Source organism: Entelurus aequoreus, linkage group LG08 (assembly GCF_033978785.1).
Source record: "Entelurus aequoreus isolate RoL-2023_Sb linkage group LG08, RoL_Eaeq_v1.1, whole genome shotgun sequence".
Taxonomy (NCBI): Eukaryota; Metazoa; Chordata; class Actinopteri; order Syngnathiformes; family Syngnathidae; genus Entelurus; species Entelurus aequoreus.
In genome coordinates this window covers 1,304,597-1,330,578 of record NC_084738.1, presented here as the reverse complement: position 1 = coordinate 1,330,578, position 25,982 = coordinate 1,304,597, and the positions used below count along the sequence as shown (strand labels likewise).

Sequence of the window (25,982 nt, the reverse complement as noted above, 5' to 3'; positions counted from 1 at the left end):
TTTTACAAATACATGCTGACATATTCATTATAAAGTGGCCCGGACATGAGTTTAAATAAATAATCATATAACCTGTCATTATTCACTCAGTTTCCCCTCACTTCACAGTGTAAGGTAGAGAGCCCCTTTAGTGTGTCGCTATCCAATCCATTCCACTTGTTCATATAGAAAATGCCCACATCACACAAAATCCAGTCCGCATTTTATCTGCGACCTTGCTTGCGGTCCTTGGACTTGTTCATATAGAAAATGCCCACATCACTCAAAATCCAGTCCGCATTTTCTCTGTGACCTTGCTTGTGGTCCTTGGACTTGTTCATATAGAAAATACCCACATCACTCAAAATCCAGTCCGCATTTTCTCTGCGACCTTGCTTGCGGTCCTGCAGGTGTACGAAGCACATTAGCACACAGCACTGCAGAACAAGAACCTTGTGTCTGCATTTGTAAATAATTTAGTTTTTAAGTTTTGTGTTTCTTGTAGAATCTATATAAAGTAATATGCATTAGCCTATTGTTAAAATAATGAAAAAAAAACATCATTAAATATATTTGTTTTATTGTATTGTTACATTAATAGCTGTTGTAATATTATAGGATGGCTTGTTAAACATTTCATATGATTTTCAGAGGGAGGAAAAACCAAGACATTTAATATAAAATGTAAAATGAATAAATATATAAAAAGAAAAAAAATGGTTAAAAGCCATCATCCCGGGGAGCATTTCATTTCTTCCCGTGCATTTTTTTTTACCGTCCCCGGGAAAACGGGACTACGTTAATCTCAAACCCTGGAAATTACATTTTATTGTTTGCATTATTTGTTTCAGCATTGCACTTTGAAGATGGTCCCTCAGCTCTTTGACAGCTTTGGCTCTTTTTCAGATCAGCAGACGGACTCTAAGTCTTTCTTATTTACAGTATATATAAAGGTTTCCCATTTCTATTCAGACTTCCATATATATTTAATTTCCTTAACGGCTTGCCATAATATATACACTACCGTTCAAAAGTTTGGGGTCACATTGAAATGTCCTTATTTTTGAAGGAAAAGCACTGTCCTTTTCAATGAAGATAACTTTAAACTAGTCTTAACTTTAAAGAAATACATTCTATACATTGCTAATGGGATAAATGACTATTCTAGCTGCAAATGTCTGTTTTTTGGTGCAATATCTACATAGGTGTATAGAGGCCCATTTCCAGCAACCATCTCTCCAGTGTTCTAATGGTATAATGTGTTTGCTCATTGGCTCAGAAGGCTAATTGATGATTAGAAAACCCTTGTGCAATCATGTTCACACATCTGAAAACAGTTTAGCTCGTTACAGAAGCTACAAAACTGACCTTCCTTGGAGCAGATTGAGTTTCTGGAGCATCACATTTGTGGGGTCAATTAAACGCTCAAAATGGCCAGAAAAAGAGAACTTTCATCTGAAACGCGACAGTCTATTCTTGTTCTTAGAAATGAAGGCTATGCCACAAAATTGTTTGGGTGACCCCAAACTTTTGAACGGTAGTGTATATATATATATATATATATATATATATATATATATATATATATATATATATATATATATATATATATATATATATATATATATATATATATATATATATATATATATATATAATATATTATATACAAGCCAAACTATCCCGATCCAGATATTACTTTAATTCAAGTAATTAAGTAATATTTCCAGGGCTTGAATTTACAACCATTTTAGTCACATATGTGTCCAAAATGTAATCTGTGCAACTTCAAAATATTTGGGAACAAACAATTATAGTATTGTGAGCTAAAGTTGTGGCACTAGCCTCTATGTTGTGAATGAATAACATACAGGTAGAGGCTAATGCCATGACTTTCATTGTGTTTCAGTGTATCTTGAAGGATCATGCAAGTCATTGTTTCTTGTTGATGCTGTAAACAAAATGTCACTGTGCAAACCCATGTTTGTTGTTTGTACTGAACACAGATTGTAAATAAACCGATTGAAATAATAATAATAACAATGATTAATTTCTAAGTCTCTGTTAGCCGTTTGTGAAGTTTTGTGCTCGTGCGCTACGTTCGCTCGCATCCTGTGCATCTCCTGGGGGCTAAGCCCCCTTGTCCTTAAAAGCTAGTGACGCCCATGTCGAGTTCATTATATTAATGCCCATAAATACATGCTTTAGGTGCATTTAAACGATTTTGAGAGTGGCGCATACGTCGTTAGAAATGATTAGTCACATAAGTGGAGCAGTGAGCCACCATGCGGCCAAAGTGTAAAACTGCAAGCAGTTTCCCTGCACCGGGGAGCTCATCCTCATCCTCATCCTCATCCTCCTCCCCCCTTGCGGTGCTCGGCGGTGGCGACGAGCTGAGGTGATTCCGAGCACACCGAGGGAGGCTCAGAGAGTAAACAAACCGGACATCGCATCGAAACACTCGCCGAGATGGGGAACCGGGGCATGGAGGATCTGATCCCCCTGGTGAACCGCATGCAGGATGCCTTTTCCGCCATCGGCCAGAACGCCAACCTTGACCTGCCTCAGATTGCGGTGGTGGGCGGACAGAGTGCTGGGAAGAGCTCGGTGCTGGAGAACTTCGTGGGGAGGTAAGTGGATTTCAAAAAATAATCATGCATTATGCCATTTAACACATTTTGATCACACCCTATATGCTCCCCATCCCCCTCTTCCTCTTCCCACTCCACCTCCTCTTCCTCTCGTTTCATTTATGCCAATGCAACATCCTTTAATTGCACACAGCAAACAGTGCATCTGTTATGGAACATTATTATTATAGTATTTGAAGGCAGTGTGCATGCCGAGCCAATATCATAAGCTTGACTTTAGGAAACATACAATTTTGTTGTGTACAAGCTATTCCGCCTTTAAGCAGATAAAAACAAGGCAAAACAAAAGTAAATATGCCATTTTGATGTGTTATGCTGACCTTGTAGCAAGAGAAAGGAAGTGAGGGAGAGTCCACCTGAGCTTTGAGTGAGCCCTTCCGGCTCAGCCCCTCCATCTGGCCTCCACCAGTGCTTGTGGGCTGAAGCTTAACCAGCAGGCAACAACACAGCGCCTTTAATTACGGACATTAACAAAGAGCGTGTGTGCGATGTGCACAAACGCGTGCAATTTTTTGCTCAGAATCAGTGTACTCGTGAGTTAACGTCAAGCTATCACGCGGCCACACACCCTTTCGAAATTGAACTAATCTCACTTTACAGGCATAAATCCACTCCCTGCAGCAGATTATTTGATATTCTAATACATGTAAAGCTAGTTTAAGGCATAATCAGGCACATTTATCTGTGCGTTTGCCTGGCAAGCGCATGTGCCACAAGTGCTAATCCCTGTTTTAGCAAGCGGACTAGGTGAGTAACCCCGCATTAGTGTTTACATGTTGTGCACCTGCCACCTTTACTGAGTAAGGGCTCCTCCAATATGAAAAAAGTGCATGAAATTAAGTATATTCTACAAACCCCGTTTCCATATGAGTTGGGAAATGGTGTTAGATGTAAATATAAACGGAATACAATGATTTGCAAATCCTTTTCAACCCATATTCAATAGAATGCACTACAACGACAACATATTTGATGTTCAAACTCATAAACTTAATTTTTTTTTGCAAATAATAATTAACTTAGAATTACATGGCTGCAACACGTGCCAAAGTAGTTGGGAAAGGGCATGTTCACCACTGTGTTACATGGCCTTTCCTTTTAACAACACTCAGTAAACGTTTGGGAACTGAGGAGACACATTTTTGAAGCTTCTCAGGTGGAATTCTTTCCCATTCTTGCTTGATGTACAGCTTAAGTTGTTCAACAGTCCGGGGGTCTCCGTTGTGGTATTTTAGGCTTCATAATGCGCCACACATTTTCAATGGGAGACAGGTCTGGACTACAGGCAGGCCAGTCTAGTACCCGCACTCTTTAACTATGAAGCCACGTTGATGTAACACGTGGCTTGGCAATGTCTTGCTGAAATAAGCAGGGGCGTCCATGGTAACGTTGCTTGGATGGCAACATATGTTGCTCCAAAACCTGTATGTACCTTTCAGCATTAATGGCGCCTTCACAGATGTGTAAGTTACCCATGTCTTGGGCACTAATACACCCCCATACCATCACAGATGCTGGCTTTTACACTTTGCGCCTATAACAATCCGGATGGTTCTTTTCCTCTTTGGTCCGGAGGACACGACGTCCACAGTTTCCAAAAACAATTGGAAATGTGGACTCGTCAGACCACAGAACACTTTTCCACTTTGTATCAGTCCATCTTAGATGAGCTCAGGCCCAGCGAAGCTGACTGCGTTTCTGGGTGTTGTTGATAAACGGTTTTCGCCTTTCATAGGAGAGTTTTAACTTGCACTTACAGATGTAAGGACCAACTGTAGTTACTGACAGTGGGTTTCTGAAGTGTTCCTGAGCCCATGTGGTGATATCCTTTACACACTGATGTCGCTTGTTGATGCAGTACAGCCTGAGGGATCGAAGGTCACAGGCTTAGCTGCTTACGTGCAGTGATTTCTCCAGATTCTCTGGACCCTTTGATGATATTATGGACCGTAGATGGTGAAATCCCTAAATTCCTTGCAATAGCTGGTTGAGAAAGGTTTTTCTTAAACTGTTCAACAATTTGCTCACGCATTTGTTGACAAAGTGGTGACCCTCGCCCCATCCTTGTTTGTGAATGACTGAGCATTTCATGGAATCTACTTTTATACCCAATCATGGCACCCACCTGCTCCCAATTTGCCTGTTCACCTGTGGGATGTTCCAAATAAGTGTTTGATGAGCATTCCTCAACTTTATCAGTATTTATTGCCACCTTTCCCAACTTCTTTGTCACGTCTTGCTGGCATCAAATTCTAAAGTTAATGATTATTTGCACAAAAAAAAAGTTGATCAGTTTGAACATCAAATATGTTGTGTTTGTGGCATATTCAACTGAATATGGGTTGAAAAGGATGTGCAAATCATTGTATTCCGTTTATATTTACATCTAACACAATTTCCCAACTCATATGGAAACAGGGTTTGTAACATTTTAATGGTGTAGCATCCTATTCAACATTCAGGGACCGCGTATCTCCACCTTGAGTATCTTATGGATAACTGCATGTCTTCGTCCACATCCTTGTGTGCTGTTGACATGGCAACAACAGCTTCTTCTGAATTACGCCGCATCTCCTAAGGGAGCTGGCGAAGGAGGGTGATTGTGAAACACTTTACTATATAGTATAGCCCAACAAATAGAGCTGTATATGAGGCAGACATCTTGCTACGCGGTGATGTTGTGCATCAATGTGCGTGTGCTCTCTATAGTGCTTTTTGTGTGTGTGCCAATTGTGGCGCATTGGCGCTATCAGCCTGTAAACCAACACGTTCGTCTCTAAGGCTGCGCCACTCCAAACAGATAGCAAATGCGTTGTGCCTGATTAGGGCGGTTTTGTCGACACCTCTTTTTTTTGTTTTTGTTTTTTTGGCTCTGTTCCTGCTGTCCATCCTGCCCCTTCCAGTCAGCACAATCAATACCGAAAGCATATAGGAGACTCACATCGTGCGCATAATGGCAGAGAGGTGCTTATATCACATTACATGTAATAAGATCCTGCATCAAAACGTATTCCTTTTTACGAAAGGTCTTGTATTTAAATTACTTTGTTGTTTGATCGTTAAAAATGTGACGGCGTAATTTAGACAGTTTATATGTGGCATACAACATGCCGGTTTGTGTGTCTGTAACTTTAATGCTAATGGGGACGGCGTGGCGCATTTGGGAGAGTGGCCGTGCCAGCAACCTGAGGGTTCCTGGTTCAATCCCCACCTTCTACCATCCTAGTCACGTCCGTTGCATCCTTGAGCAAGACACTTCACCCTTGCTCCTGATGGGTCCTGGTTAGCGCCCTGCATGGCAGCTCGCGCCATCAGTGTGTGAATGTGTGTGTGAATGGGTGAATGTGGAAATAGTGTCAAAGCGCTTTGAGTTCCTTAAAAAGGTACAAAAGCACTATCCAAGTATAACCCATTTACCATCTAATCAGCTGTGTTTGTGCACTTTATCCACGTTTAAATAAATAATACAGTGATCCCTCGTTTAGTGTTGTTAATTGGTTCCGGGCCTGACTGTGATAAATTGAATATTTTCATTGTATAACATCATGAGAGCCCTCTCGATAGCAATATACACCTTTACACTCCTTTTTTTTAACATAATACTGCTGAGCCAATCAGTGGCCACGATACTTATTATCGCGCTCTGGTTGGTTTGGTCTCATCTAGTGGCTAATACTGCTGTAGTATTGATATTTTTAGTACATTTAGGCATTTTTATTCTTTAAAAATGCTTAATTTAGGGCAATGCTTTTGTGGTACTCTCTGCAGCGACTATAAATGGTATAATTTGTCTGAAAAGTTGTAAGTACGCCTCTGCATAGCAGTGCATCTTTATTACCATTAAATAAAACATAACACTAAAAGAGAAAGAAATATAGATCAACTAACAACACAATTGTATAAGCACACCTCTGTATAATATTGTATCCTTTTTAATGTTAATTAAAACAAAAAACATAAAAATAAAGGAATACAGATCAACACACAACACAGAATAACGTTATTAACATTGTTTTGTAGTCTGTAACAAAAAATATTTAAAGTACATCAATTTGCCTGAAAGAAATTAAATACAACAATTTTTTGACCTACTTGAACTAGAGATGTCCGATAATGGCTTTTTTGCCGATTTCCGATATTCCGATATTGTCCAACTCTTAATTACCGATTCCGATATCAACCGATACCGATATATACAGTCGTGGAATTAACACATTATTATGCCTAATTTTGTTGTGATGCCCTGCTGAATGCATTAAACAATGTAACAAAATAAATCAACTCAAGTTATGGAAAAAAAATGCCAACGTGGCACTACCATATTTATTATTGAAGTCACAAAGTGCATAATTTTTTTTAACATGCCTCAAAACAGCAGCTTGGAATTTGGGACATGCTCTCCCTGAGAGAGCATGAGGAGGTTGAGGTGGGCGGGGTTGAATTGTGTGTGTGTGTGTGTGTGGGGAGGGGGGTAGGGGGTAACAGGGGGTGTATATTGTAGCGTCCCGGAAGAGTTAGTGCTGCAAGGGGTTCTGGGTATTTGTTCTGTTGTGTTTATGTTGTGTTACGGTGCGGATGTTCTCCCGAAATTTGTTTGTCTTTCTTGTTTGGTGTGGGTTCACAGTGTGGTGCATATTTGTAAGAGTGTTAAAGTTGTTTATACGGCTACCCTCAGTGTGACCTGTATGGCTGTTGACCAAGTATGCCTTGCATTCACTTGTGTGTGTGAAAAACCGTAAATATTATGTGACTGGGCCGGCACGCAAATGCCGGGGCTTAGATGGCACGCCCCCAATATTATTATCTGGGTGGAAATCAGGAGATATTCGGGAGAACGGTTGCCCCGGGAGATTTTCGGGAGGGGCACTGAAATTCGTGAGTCTCCCGGGAAAATCGGGAGGGTTGGCAAGTATGACTGGGAGACGCAACTGCTCTGTACTTGTGTACCACTCCATTCGAAGGCGTTTTAAAAAGTCATACATTTTACTTTTTGAAACCGATACCGCTAATTTCCGATATTACATTTTAAAGCATTTATCGGCCGATAATATCGGCAGTCCGATATTATCGGACATCTCTAACTTGAACCATTTCATAATGAAAAATTAACTTCGATAAATTCAATAAATAATTATAAGTTAAAATTGATCAGCAACATTGACTCAGGAGCACAACATATAAACACTTTAACTTCCATCCAAATGACCAAGTCAGGATGAATGACTACAATGAGCACGTTTTGTAGTGCACAGCTTTTTCGAAGCAGGTCTTGAAGCATGAAACTGCATGATACTGATAAAGCATGTTTGGCATATGGCATCAAACTTCGAAGGGTGATGTGGCGACGGACGACTGTACATGTTAACTCTGTGCTGGTCCGATATTATTATTATTATTTTTTTTAAATAATAATAAGTATAATAATTAATAAGTTAAGTTAAGATAAGTTAAGTCAAAGTACCAATGATTGTCACACACACATTAGGTGTGGTGAAATTTGTCCTCTGCATTTGACCCATCCCCTTGTTCACCCCCTGGGAGGTGAGGGGAGCAGTGGGGAGCAGTGGGCAGCAGCGGTGCCGCGCCCGGGAATCATTTTTGGTGATGCCGTATATCACATACCACAACGTAACACAAACGTAAACAACACTAGCATAGCTATGTGAGCTACAGTGCTAACGTTATACTCGTATTTGAAAGGAGGAAAACAACACGATCAACATGTCTGGACTGGAGCTGACTGACAGATTGTTGTCAAGTTAGATCATTCCAGGATTCATTTAAGGATGTGTAGCAAAGCCTGTTTTTTTTCTTCTTTTTTTTTTCTTACCCAAAGTGGTTGGGTGTATACACAGTGTGTCATGTCCATGGTGTAAGCGGTTTTCGAGCGCCTTTTCTATCGACAAGTGAGGAAGATGATGGATTTTCCTCACGTTCGGAACACATATTACTGCTATAAAAGTCAATTTTGCACAATAGCTACACGTTTGCAGCCAATCGAGCGCAGGAATGACTTATAACTGGCTGTCATGACTCTTCCCACCCCCACATGGAGATTACATCTACACTATGAGACATTGCCTGAGCTTTCACATATTATGTAACGAGTGGCGGCCTGAAGCATTGTGATGAATTATAACAGCTCCCGCTCATGGGAAGGAGGCAACAACAGTCAAATAGTAACCATCGCCAAAGAAGACACTTTATTGTCATTTTTAGGATTATTGTTCGAACTCTCCTGTTGCAGCATTGTAATTTTAAAGGTTTTTTTTGACGTCTCAAAATGTGATAAACAGTATTAAACCATGCGAAAGTGTGGACAGAAGAGGAGAGCATTCATTCGGTTGCAGAGGATTAACTCTAATCCCTCTTTCTATCTTCCTGCAATGGCTCGGCTTTAATCTGCACATCCACCATGAAGCAACCTGCCTTTTCATTGGCTCCATGGACGAGAGTTCACACACTTTGCATTATGTTGCAAGTCAGTTACCTCAGGCACACCTGCAACATCCAATGTGATCCAATACAAGAGATTGGTGCTGGGAAAGTTTTATGCACAAATGTAACCCAACGTCAACTAAAATAACTACCGTATTTTCCGGACCATAGGGCGCACCGGATTATAAAGTGCATTGCTGATGAATGGTCTATTTTTGAGCTTTTTTTCATATATAAGGCGCACCAGATTATAGGTTGCATTAAATGGTCATATTATTATTTTTTTTTTCTAAATGTAAAACACTTCCTTGTGGTCTACATAACATGTAATGGTGGTTCTTTGGTCAAAATGTTGCATAGATTATGTTTTACAGATCATCTTCAAGCCGCTTTCTGACAGTCGCTTCCGGATGCGCCGTTTTGTGGGTGGTCTTATTTACATTGCTCGCCTTCGGCAGCGTCTTCTCCCCGTCATCTTTGTTGTAGCGGTGTAGGGTGCAAGGACGGGAGTGCAAGAAGTGTCAAAAGATGGAGCTACCTGTTGTAATGACATTCAGACTTTACTTAAATCATTAACGGAGCAGCATCTCCTTATATGGAAACAACAACACCGGAAATGTGTCCCGTGAAAAACCGTCCGACCGGATCTCTAATAACTAAAGTTCCTTGAGTGAATAATGTAAACTCACTACACCGGTATGTTTTAGCGCTTTCATGGCGAGTTTACTGACAAATATAAGTAAGAACTTCATGCTACTTTATAATAGAAATGGCAACAGCGGAGGATGAATGTCCCATAACAAGAAGATAGAGAAAAAGAAGAAGCTGCAATTTTTCAGGATTTATGCAGATCCCAAATACAGATCAACACGTACCAAAAGGTAAGAAAAGTTGCTTTTGCATAATATTGCGAAACAAAACGCCAGATAATATGTCTTACCTTATACACACACCACAATAATACTTGTATGTCGAAGCACATCAAACGGTGCAGCCAACACTTATCTCTTATGTTTGACTGCCATCTACTGGTCACACTTATTATTACACAATGTACCAAATAAAATTGCTTCGAGGAGGGTAAGCTCAACCAAACTTATTCCTTACATTAGGGGTTATAAGGCGCACTGTTGAGTTTTGAGGAAAAAAAAGGATTTTAAGTGCGCCTTATAGTCCGGAAAATACGGTACTGTTTTGCACTACAAAGCTGTAAACCCGTAACCGGGGCCAAACTGCATGTTTATCAGCAGCTGGTTAAGTCATACAATATGTTTAGATTATTGGGGCTATTGAGATGTGTTCATTTCAAGCTTATGTTCTGAAGTTTCTTCTTCGGTTGCCAAAGTTGCCATTTAGTTTAAAAAGTAGAAAATAATTCCAATGTACAGTATGATATTTTCCAATACTTTTCGGTAGGGATGGGTATTGTTTACTTTTAAACAATATAAGTAATATATAATACTTGCAAATGAGACTCAGAAGTGAAACAAAACAAGATAACAACTGGAAAGTACATTTATCATTATCAGCTCACTGTTAAATGTTAAATAAAAAAATATTTTTATTATTAAACAAATGAACATTTATGAACACATGAACACATGAACACACACATATATAAGTGCCAAACATTTTGTACTGTTGAGTATCGATCCCCAGTTACCTATCCCTAACCACCATAACATGTTATGTAGACCCCAAGGAAGTGTTTTGAATGTCGGAAAAAATTATAATAGGACCACTTTAGGTGAATTAATTATTCATAATATAGTGGCTGTAGTTTGCAATGATGACCTGCACTGAATCATGCCAAATGCTGTTTTTTTTTAGTAAAATGGAACCTTTTCAATGACGAACGCCACTGAAATTTCATGGCTATGGTACTTAAGCTTAAATTCCTTAAAAAAGTTTCACAAGTCACTTGTACTCAAAGTTAAATGATGCCTATATTTGTTCATGTCACTTCTTTTTACACTTGTGTGGCAAGTAGTAACCTCCTGGGAAACCAGCGCCCTCTGCAGTGGACATCTGTGTGATGCATAACAGCGCAAGATTAAACTCTGACAAAAAGAAGATAGACTAAAACAAATATCCACTGCACTGGACACTGCGTTTCAGGTGGATTGCGCCAGAAGTATTCCTCAAAATATTGCAAATATGAAATTTAAGGTTTTAGGATGGTCCCAGCTTGGACCTACAACAGATTTGTTTTCCCATCCTTGTATACTTTGGTGTACTTGGATGGTCTTTGACTTAAAGTTTTTGAGGATGATGATTAAGACCTGCAGTCAGCAGCATCTGTCCCCCTTTAAAATCGCATCTTGTTGGCAAAATGCATTCAAAGCGTTTTTTAAATTACTCTTGGCACTGTCGCATACTGCTTCAAATGGGCACACACACACACACACACACACACACACACACACACACACACACACACACACACACACACACACACACACACACACACACACACACACACACACACACACACACACACACACACACACACACACACACACACATTCGCACAATACAATGTTTAAGGTTATGCAAGGAACTAAATACAGTTTGTTGATATACAAACATAAGGATATAGTAAAGATGCACATAAGGATGCTACACATCAGTGAGCTTGATTTATCATGTCAGCTGGTGGAGACACACTCACGCTCCGTCCTGATGTTACATAATAAAGAAAAGCCTGCAGGGGCACTACGACTCTGCTGCTCATAAGAGCAAATATGTAAACAATACACATGAACACCACAAGACATCATCAGTAAAAAAAAATGCTCATAGTGTCTTGCTGTGTGTTTGCAGAGATTTCCTTCCACGCGGTTCTGGCATCGTGACTCGTCGACCTTTGGTCCTGCAACTGATGAACTGTCCCACAGGTGAGAACCAAATGCGAATCTAAAAAGAACCACCTCTTTTTTTTGCTTTAAATTGTACTTCAAAGCAGTAATTATTCGCCCTAAATGTTAAAAGCCATAGTCTAGTCCAGGGGTCCCCAAACTTATATATATATATATATATATATATATATATATATATATATATATATATATATATATATATATATATATATATATATATATATATATATATACAGAGTCCAAAATCTGGCCCGCGGGAAGTCAAGTTAAAAAAGTAAATTAAAAAATAATAAACATATATATATATATATATATATATATGTATATATATATATATATATATATATATATATATATATATATATATATATATATATATATATATATATATATATATATATATATATATATATATATATATATATATATATATATATATATATATATATATATATATATATATATATATATATATATATATATATAGTACCGGCCAAAAGTTTGGACACACCTTCTCATTCAATGCGTTTTCTTTATTTTCTTGACTATTTACATTGTAGATTGTCATTGAAGGCATCAAAACTATGAATGAGCACATGTGGAGTTATGTACTTAACAAAAAAAAGGTGAAATAACTGAAAACATGTTTTATATTCTAGTTTCTTCAAAATAGCCACCCTTTTGCTGTGATTACTGCTGTGCACACTCTTGGCATTCTCTCGATAAGCTTCACCTGTGAAGTGAAAACCATTTCAGGTGACTACCTCTTGAAGCTCATCGAGAGAATGCCAAGAATGTGTGAAAAAGTAATCAGAGCAAAGGGTGGCTATTTTGAAGAAATGTCACGTTATCGATGGGTAAATGCATTTTTTAAACAATATGATTTGCCTGAGCGGCTAGGAGACACAGAGAGTAACAAGCGGTAGAAAATGGATTACAAAGGACAGATTTAAAATAATAATAATAATTAGAGATGTCCGATAATATCGGACTGCCGATATTATCGGCCGATAAATGCTTTAAAATGTAATATCGGAAATTATCGGTATCGGTTTCAAAATGATCGGTATTGGTTTCAAAAAGTAAAATGTATGACTTTTTAAAACGCCGCTGTTTACATGGATGTAGGGAGAAGTACAGAGTGCCAATAAACCTTAAAGGCACTGCCTTTGCGTGCCGGCCCAGTCACATAATATCTACGGCTTTTCAAAAACACAAGTGAATGCAATTCATACTTGGTCAACAGCCATACAGGTCACACTGAGGGTGTCCGTATAAACAACTGTAACACTGTTACAACACTGTGAACTCACACCAAACAAGAATGACAAACACATTTTGGGAGAACATCCGCACCGTAACACAACATAAACACAACAGAACAAATACCCAGAACCCCTTGCAGCACTAACTCTTCTGGGACGCTACAATACACTGCAGCTGGATGGAGATATCGTAGGAATCTGCTTTCCAAGGTGAATGCTGTACATTATTATTACATTACTTCATAGAACTACTGTAGTTGTTATTGATACAACATTCGCTATCTGGAAGTTTGCTTTTCATATTATAGTGCATGTTACATCTTAAGATTGGGGTGTTGTTTTTGCAAAATAATAATTTCATTTGAATTCATTTAAATGGGGAACATTGATTTGAGATAGGATTATTTTAGGTTACGAAATCCGTCACGGAACCAGTTAATCTCGCAAACTGAGGTATCACTGTAGTGTAATATGGTGAATGGCCGGTATTTATAATAGTGGTTTACTAGAGCTGCACAATACCCAAAGTGCTTTACATTATACATCACATTCACCCATTCACACACACTCATGCCGTGCAAAGCGCTAACCACGACCTATCAGAAGCAAGGTGGGTGAAGGGTCTCGCCCAATGACACAACGGCCGTGACTAGGTTTAAAAGGCACCCCCTTGAAATGGTTAAGGTCATATCTGAAAAACAGAACTTTTAAAATCCAAATTGATGATTCGGCTTGTCCTGTGGTGTCCCTCAGGGTTCAATCCTACGACCAATCCTGTTTTCAGTGTACATCCTGCCCATTCAACACATTTTTAAAAAACAATAATATATCATATCATCTTTATGCGGATGATACGCAAATATATGTCCCTTTAAAAAAGAAAAGTGACACAAGTTTAAAATCACTTTTAAATTGTCCTGAGGACATAAAAGCATGGTTGGCGGTAAACTTTCTAAACTTAAATGAGACCGAAACAATGAAATGAAACAAGACGGAAATTATTTTATTTGACTCCAAAGTCAAAACAGAATGCTCCCCCCAGTGACCTGGACCCCCCGATGCCTTATTTAAAATCCACAGTCACAAATCTTGTTTTAAGTTCGACAATGATTTTAAATTGGAACATCAGATTAACTCCGTTGTACGATCTAGTTTTTATTATTTAAGACTTTTAGCAAAAATTTAATCAGTTTTATCTTTTAATGACTTTGAGCGGGTAATCCATGCTTTTTTTTCATCACGTTTGGACTACTGCAACTCCCTCTACGTTGGAATGAACCAGGCCTCTATCGCTCGATTGCATCCATCCATCCATCCATTTTCTACCGCTTAGTCCCTTTGGGGTCGCGGGGGGCGCTGGAGCCTATCTCAGCTACAATCGGGCGGAAGGCAGGGTACACCCTGGACAAGTCGCCACCTTATCGCAGCGCTCGATTGCAGTTAGTCCAAAATGCTGCTGTTCGCCTTATAACTGGCACTAAAAAATATGAACACATTACCCCCATTTTAGCATCCCTTCACTGGCAAACAGTTCATTTTAGAATTAATTTTAAAATATTGTTGTTTGTTTTTAAATCTCTTAACTAGAGATAAATGCTTTAAAATGTAATATCGGAAATTATCGGTATCGTTTTTTTTATTATCGGTATCGTTTATTTTTTTATCTTTTTATTTTTATTAAATCAACATAAAAAACACAAGATACACTTACAATTAGTGCACCAATCCAAAAAACCTCCCTCCCCCATTTACACTCAGTCACACTCATTCACACAAAAAGGTTGTTTCTTTCTGTTATTAATATTCTGGTTCCTACATTATATATCAATATATATCAATATAGCCTGCAAGGGATACAGTCCGTAAGCACACATGATTGTGCGTGCTGCTGGTCCACTAATAGTACTAACCTTTAACGGTTAATTTTACTCATTTTCATTAATTACTAGTTTTTATGTAACTGTTTTTATATTGTTTTACTTTCCTTTTTTATTCAAGAAAATGTTTCTCAATTGATTTATCTTATTTTATTTTATTATTATTTTTAAAAAGGACCTTATCGTCACCATACCTGGTTGTCCAAATTAGGCATAATAATGTGTTAATTCCACGACTGTATATATCGGTATCGGTTGATATCGGTATCGGAAATTAAAGAGTTGGACAATATCGGAATATCGGACATTGGCAAAAAGCCATTATCGGACATCCCTACTCTTAAGGGATTAGCGCCACAATATATGTCAGACCTTTTAAAAATGTACACCCCCACAAGGTCTCTGAGGTCAGCTGATGAGATTCTTCTTGTCGTTCCAAAAACCCGTTCAAAATCCAGAGGTGATTGTGCATTTTATGCTGTGGCTCCAAAACTTTGGAACAATATCCCTCTTGCTATTCGGACGACTCCCTCTTTAATGAGTTTTAAATCACGTATTAAAACATATTTTTACTCTTTGGCTTTTAAACCAGCGTGAGAGTTGTGATTTTAGTGTATTTAATTTTCTTTGATGTATTTTATGTATTCTGACTCTCCTAGTATGTATGTCTCAACTTCTGTGCAGCACTTTGTGAAACTTCTATTGTTTTTTTGAAATATGCTACATAGATAAAGTGGATTGGATTGGATTAGGATGGTGGAAGATGGATACGAACCAGGAACCAAGTTCCCAGAAGGCTGCCATCTGCGCTAGACTGCCAAAATATCCAATTATCTAAACATTTATCTCATTAATGATTTAAAAATGTTCTAAGGGCCAATGAAAAAACAAGCTGTGGGCCAAAAAAGGCCCCCAGGCCAGACTTGGACACCTTTGTACTAGTTACAATGGATTTTTTATTATCCAGACTGAAATTCTAGGCAACACACTTGGAGGGATTGAAACTATTGCTCCCTCTGCTGGTTGTTGCCAAGTACTTGAAACTCATTCTGCTGCTCTATTGCTCAAAATAGTTTTCAAATCGACCGAGAGCTCACTCATATCTATGTACTAGAATGTCTATTTCATCTAAAATTGACATGATAAACCAAACCAAATGTTAATTAGGTCTTTTTGTGTGTTTTCTAGAGTATGCCGAGTTCCTCCACTGTAAGGGCAAAAAGTTCACAGATTTCGATGAGGTTCGACAGGAGATTGAGGGTGAGACTGACCGCATGACGGGCGCCAACAAGGGCATCTCGCCCGTTCCCATCAACCTGCGGGTTTACTCCCCCCATGGTGAGGCCTGATCCTTCTCATACATAAAGTCTTACAGAGCAATAGCTTGACGATTGATCTCCAAAATTATGCATTTCTCCCCTTCTAGTACTCAACCTGACACTGGTGGACCTCCCGGGCATGACCAAGGTGCCCGTGGGCGACCAGCCAGCCGACATTGAGGCTCAGATTCGAGAAATGTTGATGCAGTTTGTCACCAAGGACAACTGCCTGATGCTCGCCGTCTCGCCGGCTAACTCAGATTTGGCCAACTCGGATGCTTTGAAGATTGCCAAAGAGGTCGACCCTCAGGGTGAGTTCATGCCTGTAATCTGTACATATTGTTTGTGTAATTGTAGCCAATTCCATTTTAGATGTTGTTTTATATTTGTTTCACCTATTTAAAACGAAACAAATATTAAAATTACAATGTTTTCTTGTTATAATTATGTATTACCATTTATTTTATTTACAAAAATCACACATAATGTTTATCAGTCTAATAAAGGAAAATAGAACAACCCCAACCCTAATCCCAATACTTATATTATATACATTTACAAAGCAATTGGGAAGACATACAAACACAGTACTAAAAAAATAATAGAATAATAGAAACAACAGTATTAATAACAATAATAATAATAACATCCATAGAATACGATACACTTGATTTATCCCGCAATAGGGAATTTACATGGTTGCAGTGCAGATTCAAAAGGTCCCCAGAAAATAAGGTAAAAACACATGTAAAATCAAGGGGGAAACATTAAAGAACGCAAATGAACATAAAATACATTAAAGAGAGCACAGACCTGATGCAACTGCCTGACACTTTAGTGATAAAATGAACTGGAAATCTCATGTAAAAATATACAACATACAATTGCAAGAAACACGTCAATAATGAATAAAGCAAAATATGTTTTGGACCAAAAAACACTCCATATTGTCCACTGCTCGCTAGCGGTGTTACAAAAAAGATCAGTTAAGATGATACACAATGTTGGCTATAGAGAACATAAAAACCCTTTATTTATTGAATGAATAACATTGAAATGTACTGTCTTGGTCCATTTGCAAACAGCTAAAATTATGTACAAAGCAAACTATAACATACTACCCAATAATATGCAACAATTATTTTTCAGCAAAAGAGGAGTAATATAATCTAAATTAAAACGGCTTTATGCTTGTACAACACTTAAAACATTTCGCACATCAGTATTAATTAAACAAAGTATTAATATGGCAACACTAAATTGGCCCTAGTGTGTGCATGTGAGTGTGAATGTTGTCTGTCTATCTGTGTTGGCCCTGTGATGAGGTGGCGACTTGTCCAGGGTGTACCCTGCCTTCCGCCCAATTGTTGCTGAGATAAGCTCCAGCACCCCCCGCAACCCAGAAAGGGACGAGTGGTAGAAAATGGATGGATGCATGGACTAATATAATGGAGTTTAAGAACTGTTTAAACTACAAGTGTTCACAAAGTACAAAGAAGAAGACTTATGATAAACATCTTGAACCTCTTTTAAAAAAAAAAATCTAATTTGTTTCCTCGATGAACCATAAATTACATAACTATTTATTTATGATAACTAATTATTGTGTATATGTTTATATGTATAATATTTATTTATGTATTTAATAATTGTTTACTTACTTATTGTATATTATTGTATTTATTTACCCATTTATTTATTCACTGTTGTCACACAAATAGAGAATAACAAATGGGATAAAACTGCTATGATACAAAAAGGGGTAGGCCTATAATGTTATTAAATTTTCTCTACCTACAGTAGAAAAATCTATATCTTGACAAAAAAACAAAAAAAACAACAATGATTTGTGTGTTGTTTGGGAACAGTTGGTAATGGTTATGTGCAGTAAAACTTAAAACTCAACTCACCTTAATGTGTGTTTCTAAATTTGTGTTGGACGACGAGAGAAGTTATGATTTTGGTTTACAGAGTTAACAACTAAAAACTAAGGTTTTGGGCATTGTTTTCTTTAAATGCATACATTTGTCTAAATATGGCGAAGGACACACATTATTGTGGGTTTCCTTCACATCATCAAAGGAAAAACCTCTGCTATTTTCAAGTATGTTTTATTTTTTTTGAGTCGTCAGCTTGGAGCGTCCCTCTTTCTCCGACTCCCTCGTCATCATGTGACATGAGTGCGTGACGATTTTGCTTACAAGTTTCGATGACCCGCTTTATCTTGCCTCTGATAGGCCAGTCCGTAATGTTTCGCCCATCCATCCATCCATCCATCCATCCATCCATCCATCCATCCATCCATCCATCCATCCATCCATCCATCCATCCATTTTCTACCGCTTGTCCCTTTCGGGGTCGCGGGGAGTGCTGGAGCTAACCTTAGCCAATTGTGACTCATCATACAAACACCAACCAATCATCATGGATTTTCTCCGTATAAAGTTAAGTTAAAGTTAAAGTCCCAACGATAGTCACACACAGTATGTATGGATATTCTCATTCATCCAGGTCATTTTATTTTCTCTGTATTTTTTTGGCCTGGATTCGCAGTCCATTTCCTCTCTTTGTAGCTTCGATGTAAGCTACCTCGCTACATGGGTCTAAAAGTAGCTAAGTACCGGAAAAGCTACTCGTTAAAAAAGTAGCTAAGCTACCGCCAAGCTACTAGAAAATGTAGTTAAGCTACGTAGCTTAGCTACTTGTAGCTTGTTACTGCCCATCACTGCAAGTAAATAATGACAAGTAAATAAAGCTTATAAATAATAAAAGGCTATCATAGTGTGTATTATATTACTACTTGTTATGTTCAAATAACAGACACAACAGCCTCGCTCAACTTCACAACAGCACTCTCCTTTTTTTCAGTAACTTCCTCAAAAGGCCCAGCCCAACTACGGTGGCTTCAAGGTATCAAAAGGCACAACGTAAATAGCCTGAGTAAGACAGTAGAACACATTACCAATAGGCATTCAAGTATAAGAACAGTATTTAAGATTAACTTGAATGAACACAACATTTCCCCTCCTCTCTTAAAACTTCAAGTATGGAAGGTGGCCACAAAGTCCTGAAAACGCTCAGGGCGTGCACGGGCCCTAACAGGCCGAGGCTCAGGAGCAAGGGGGACCGGCAGTGGGGCCGGTGCTGGAGCAGGGCACTGCGCGACCGGCACAGCCTGGGCGAGGGGTGCTGCCACTGGATCGGGCACCGGAGGGCGTGGCCCCAATGCGGGAATGTTCGGTGCCACCCCTGTGACGTGAGGCTGGTGAGGAGGGGCAGGTACCTTGCGCAGGCAGCTAGCGTGCCAACGGGATCCATCGGTTAACTGAAATGAAGCTGGGCCCAGCTGGCGGCTGACCTGGTATGGAGCAGACCAGAATGTTGACAGTTTGTTGGCGCGGTGGGGCCGGCGCGCTCTGACCCAGTCCGACACTCTGACAGCTGGCCATTTAGCCCTGTGCTTCTGATCGAACCTTTGCTTCATGGAAGTTTGTTGTCCCTTGACGCGAGACTTGACTGCTGCTGAGCATGGTCGCGGGCTCGCGGCCATCGGTGGGCGGAGTCTCGACAGGGGAAGCACAAACTCTCGACCCACCATGAGGCTGGCAGGAGAGACCCCTGTTGTAGAGTGGACAGTCGCCCTGTAGTGGAGGAGGGTCTGATTCAGTGCAGCCTCCAGCGAGTATCCCTCGGACATGTGAGCACGCAGTCCATTCTTCAGTGATTGGTTGTACCTTTCCACCCCCCCGTTTGCCTGGGGGTGGTAGACGGAGGTTCTGATGTGAGTAACACCCTTGCTGGCAAGGTAGGCGGTGAACTCCGAGGACAGGAACTGAGGACCGTTGTCCGTGGTGATGGTAAACCCCAACGGGAAAACAGGCGGTCCAGGAAGGCGACGACGGCAGCAGAGGTGACCGTTCCCATGGGAGCCACCTCAGGCCACTTGGAATGCAGGTCGTAGACCACCACAAGAAACCTCTGGTGGTGTGGCACATTATGCAGCTCACCACAGATATCAAGCTGGAGATGGTCCCACGGTTTAGTTGGCCAGTCCAGGGGCTGGAGTGGAGGCGAAGCGGGTGGCCCAGTCTTCCCACTGGTGAGGCACGCTGCACAGGAGCGGATGAGTCCCTCCAGGTCTCGATCGATGGCGGGCCACCACACTGTGTCACGGCACCTTTGCTTGGCTTTGACTATGCCAAGGTGACCCTGGTGTGCCATCTGTAAGACACACCCTCTGAGGGCTACTGGGATAACAGCGCAGTGTCCCCGGGCGATGCAGGCCTCACCCCAGCATGACAGTTCGTTCTTCACACGGGAATACGGCTCTAGCTCAGGTGGGACACGGGAAGGCCAACCGTGTCTGATGTAGTCACGCAGCATGGTGAAGACAGGCTCGGCTGCTGAGGCCGTCTCCAAATCACGAAGGGAGACAGTGTCCTTCAATGGTGAGTGGACCAGGTGGACCACGTCTTCTTCGTCCTCCGGGGAGACAGCGGGGCCCTGGGTGGTGGCAGGACGGGACAGGTAGTCTGCCACCACGTTATTCCTGCCAGGGGTGAATTGTAGCTGAAAGTCATACTGCTGCAGACAGTCTGACCATCTGTGAAGACGGAGGGGCCTGTGCCCCACACCAGAGGTAGACATCAGGGTCGTCAGGGCCTGGTGGTCCGTCCGTAAAGTAAAGGACCTTCCGTATAAGTAGAGATGCCAACGCTCACATGCCCATATACAGGCGAGTGCCTCCCGTTCGCCCACTGAATATTTCTGCTCAGTGGGGCTGAGCGCCCGAGAGGCAAACGCTACCGGTCTCTCTACGCCATCATGGATCTGTGACAGAACGGCACCTAGAGCCACTGCGGAAGCATCACAGGTCACGAATGTGGGGCTGTCCAGTTGGAAGTGCGCCAGGATCGGAGACGTGGTGAGGAGCCGCTTCAACTCGTCGAAACCAACCTGGCACTTGGGAGTCCAAGACCATGGTGTCTCCTGCCTGAGCAGCATCCTGAGCGGGGCCGTAATGGAGGAGTACTGAGGCAGGAACCGCATGTAGTAGGCTGTCATCCCCAAAAATGATGCCACCTGGGAGGCCGTCGCAGGAGTGGGGACGTCGATGATGGCATCCACGTTCGACTGGAGAGGCGAGATGCCGTCGGCGGAGACACGGAACCCAACAAAGTCTATGGCGGGTGCAGCGAAAACACACTTCTCTGTGTTCAGCGTGGCATGGTGGCGCTTGAGTGCGGTGAAAACCTGTTCCAGGCGGGCATCGTGTGTGGCAGCATCTGGCCCATGCACCACAATATCATCCAGATACGCCACAGTCCCAGTGCAGCTAGCGAGGATTGTGGACATGATTTTCTGGAAACAACTCGGCGCTGAATTGAGCCCAAAAGGCATCCTCGTGTAGCGGTACAGGCCAGTGTGGGTGATAAACGCTGTCAAGTCCCTACTCTCCTTATGTAAAGGGACTTGTAAATAGCCCTGGCGCAAGTCCAATTTACTGAAAACTCGGGAGCCGTGGAAGTGTGTAGTGAGTTCCTCCGTCGTAGGAAGAGGATATTTGTCAGGCACCACTGCCTTGTTCACTTGGCGGAGGTCGACGCAGACTCTCAGTCCGCCCGACTTCTTCTTGGCGATGACAATGTTGGACACCCATGGGGAAGCGTCGATGGGCTCTATGATTCCACCAGCCTGGAGGCGTTGAAGCTCCTGCGTAACGCCGTCCCGCAAAGCCAGGGGAACACGGCGAAGGGGCTGGACCACGGGAGGCACGCTGTGGTCCAGGAGTGGCTTGTGTGTAAATGAGCTGAGGCAGCCCAGGCCGTTAAACAGCTCCGGCTGGTCGTGTTGCCTCGGAGACGCTACGTGTAGAATCCGCATACCGCTGTTGTCCTGCAGGGTAAAACCCAGGCTAGTGAAGAGGTCGAGGCCCATGATGTTCTCGCCGCGGCGCGTGATGTGGAACGGGAAACGGTCCACAGCTGTAGAGGTGTAGCGAACCGGGAGGTAGAGAAGGCCGACGACATCGATTTTGCTGCGGCCGTAGCCACAGAGGGCAGTGGACGGGGGCTGTAGCTGTCTGTTCGGGAAGAGCAGGTTGCAGGTGTCGACATTCAGTAGTGACACTTTGGCCCCAGTGTCGAGGAGGAGAGGGACACAGCAGTCATCCAGGTAAACAGGGCACCTCGAGAAAGTCGCTGAGTGGGGGCCTACAGTGCGCACAGGCACCGCCGGGTCATGTGACTGTGCATCAGGGTAATCGGCCGGAGCGGACCGGCACCACCTGGCAAAGTGGTTAGGCTTCTGACAACGGCGACAAGTTTGGCCCCTAGCAGGGCAGTCCTGGGCCCTTGTTGCATGGCGGTTGGAGCCACAATTCCCACACCGTCTCTGTTGACGTGTTGGCTGGGGACGCGCTACCTGTATAGCAGCATCAGGGTCTGAGGTTGATAGCTGTTGCACTGACTGTTCAATAACAGGGGTAGGCCTATGAGGCTTATTTTCCGCAATTGTGGCCGCACATTCAGTAGCCGATTCCACTTGTATTGCGATTATTAGTGCGTCATCAAGTGTCAAAGTTGCATCCTTGAGTAACAACTCCTCCTGCACTCTGGGATTAGACGTTTTCTCAATGAGCTGGTCTCGAATGAGTTCATCAGTGAGGTTGCCGAAATTACAGTTCTGTGATAGGGCTCTTAAATCTGCTACATACTGCCTGGCAGACTCACCCGGGCGCTGACATCTTCGTCTGAACTCCAACCGGCGGAGTAGGATATTCTGTGATTTTACAAAATGTCCGCTCAAAGCTGTTATGACTGCATCATAAGTGTCCAGCGTACCGCTGAGAGAATTGAAAATTCTGTTCCCCTCCGCTCCAAGCAGGTGTAGGAGAATGGCGCGCTTCCTCGCGCTAGTGGCATTGTCCAAACCTGTGGCCAAAAGATACGTCTCAAAAGACGATTTCCACTGATTCCAGGGAATGACAGGATCGCCCGGGAGGGGTAGAAACGGGTCCGGAGGTGGCAGGGAGAATATAGGTGTGTCAGCCATCCTCGTTCGCCAAATGTTATGTTCAAATAACAGACACAACAGCCTCGCTCAACTTCACAACAGCACTCTCCTTTTTTTCAGTAACTTCCTCAAAAGGCCCAGCCCAACTACGGTGGCTTCAAGGTATCAAAAGGCACAACGTAAATAGCCTGAGTAAGACAGTAGAACACATTACCAATAGGCATTCAAGTATAAGAACAGTATTTAAGATTAACTTGAATGAACACAACACTACTATTATTACAGTACTAATAATAATAGTGAATTCCTACTAGATAGACCAGGGGTGTCGAACACGGTTACACTGAGGGCCACGTCGCAGTTATGGCTGCCCTAAGAGGGCAGTTTGTAACCGTGTATAATTTATGAATATAAATGTATTCACCTCATGATATTATAAAATTAGTTGCTGTGCATTTGATTATTATATTTCTATACACTGTAAAAAATACAAAAAAATCAGTAAAAAACAAACAAACTGGCAGCTGAGTCGCCACAACTTCATTGTAAAATTTACGATGGTTTTTACAGCATATTACTGTAAATGGAAAAACGGTAGTATATTTTTTTTTACTGTAAAATCCTGGCAACTGAGCTGTAAAATCTATTGTCATTTCTACATACATATCAAGCAGATATTTATTTTGTTATAATTTTAAAAAGTTTGAAATTAATGATGGTATTATATTTGTTGCATTATTAGATATTACAGTTCAAAATATACTCAATAGTAGGGGTGTAACGGTACGTGTATTTGTATTGAACCGCTTCGGTACAGGGGTTTCGGTTCGGTTCGGAGGTGTACCGAACGAGTTTCCACACGAACATATTAAGAGCGGTAACAGCCAATCAGCAGTGCGTATTCAGAGCGCATGTAGTCAGTGCTTAGCGTTTAGCAGGTAAGCATCAGGCAGCGGACTCTCCCCAAATTATAATAAACACCTCCCAGTCAACTACTAGTAACATAACTATGAGCCCGTTGACCCTCTAGAAACATAAAAGGCAGCTCAGCTCGCTCGCAGTCCTCGCTTGAAGTGAAGGCTAATTCGCTTTTAGCGTAACGTTAGCTCATTTTGCGGTGTGTGTGTGTGTGTGTGTGTGTGTGTGTGTGTGTTACGGACAGCAAGGCCTTGTCTGTCTGTTATTTCACTTTACCTTTTTCTGTGTTGATTGAGCTGTGTTGAAGCAGCAAAAAGGACATTATGTTAAATGAAGAGTTTCTGTCTCCGATGGATATAATAATGTAACTGCATCATTAAGCCTACATGAACTCCATGGTGTTCAGGGATGAATAGTCTCTCCTAATGCTATTGTACCATTTTTTCAGCAATAGTTACATAAATCATTAGTAATGCAGCAGCCTAGTTTTGAATGGCAGGGTCCCTGCTATCACATGTTGATAAAAATATAACATTTACATAATAAATCAACTACAGGCTTCCCAAATGCTGTAATAAATTAAGCATGATGAGTTGACTTGAAACTGTTTAATGTTGCACTTTTTATATGTAGAAGAAAAGTTTTGTCATTTTATTTAATCTGAGCAACAACTTGAGGCAGTTTAATGTTGATTAACGTGGGCAGAATTATTATAGTGTTCCCAATGTTAAAAGGATAAAGCCATTGTTTAAAAATTTGGTAAATAAATAACCAAAACATTTATATTTTGTTGTTTTCTTACTGTACCGAAAATGAACCGAACGGTGACCTCTAAACCGAGGTACGTACCGAACCGAAATGTTTGTGTACCGTTACACCCCTACTCAATAGCATGGAATACATGTATTTCTGTCTGTCACAATGAAAAGATTACATTCAGTAAATTATAAAATGCTTTATTGACTCATATTATTTCAGGGCTTTCGTGGGCCTCGTTAAATGATGTGGCGGGCCAAATCTGGCCTGCACCTGTGAGATAGACTATTTCTATTGTAAAACTAAAATATAACTTGAATTAAATTAAAAACTTGTGCACACTTTCCTTTTAAAGGCAGTATATTCGACAGACACTTTTTGTATTGAATTACATTTGAACTTGTACTCGATTCTGTGTCTAGTGAGTCAGTTGGTGTCAATGGCGGTCTCTAATGTAAATGTGTGTGTGTGTGCGTGCAGGTATGAGAACCATCGGTGTGATCACCAAACTGGACCTTATGGACGAGGGGACGGATGCCAAGGACATACTGGAAAATAAATTGCTTCCGCTCCGAAGAGGTAAACAAGCGCATACTGCAAATAACATCTTGATGAGTACACTGGTTCCCCCTTGTGGTGGCCGGGGAACGGGCAGTCAAACTTTCCAAAGTCTGAAAATAGACTAAACAGGGGGGGAAGAAATGACTATAAAACATGGCAATAAAAATACTGCTCTTGCATGATGCTGCTGATGTTGGGGTTTTCGTTTCCGCTTGCACTTTGGTTTGAACCCGAAAATTTTCCACAAACCTTATGTTTTTTTTTCCAGCGTCTATTCCCTACTTTTCTCCCTCGTGTATCTGTCGGCTGTGCATGTTCACCAACC

At 41.3% G+C, this 25,982-nt stretch overlaps 1 protein-coding gene across 7 annotated transcripts in view; it reads left to right on the top strand.

Annotated features, from left to right (window-relative positions):
- Positions 1 to 2,348: 2,348 nt before the first annotated feature.
- dnm1a (dynamin 1a) overlaps positions 2,349 to 25,982 on the top strand; it is a 115,528-nt gene continuing 91,894 nt past the window's right edge. For all 7 annotated transcript variants that reach the window (XM_062055293.1, XM_062055294.1, XM_062055289.1 and 4 more), the window contains exons 1-5: positions 2,349 to 2,609; positions 11,892 to 11,965; positions 16,278 to 16,427; positions 16,516 to 16,719; positions 25,577 to 25,675. In XM_062055293.1, coding sequence (XP_061911277.1) covers positions 2,449 to 2,609; positions 11,892 to 11,965; positions 16,278 to 16,427; positions 16,516 to 16,719; positions 25,577 to 25,675 — 688 coding nt within the window. In that variant the 5' untranslated portion in view covers positions 2,349 to 2,448. The remainder of the gene's footprint in view (positions 2,610 to 11,891; positions 11,966 to 16,277; positions 16,428 to 16,515; positions 16,720 to 25,576; positions 25,676 to 25,982) is intronic.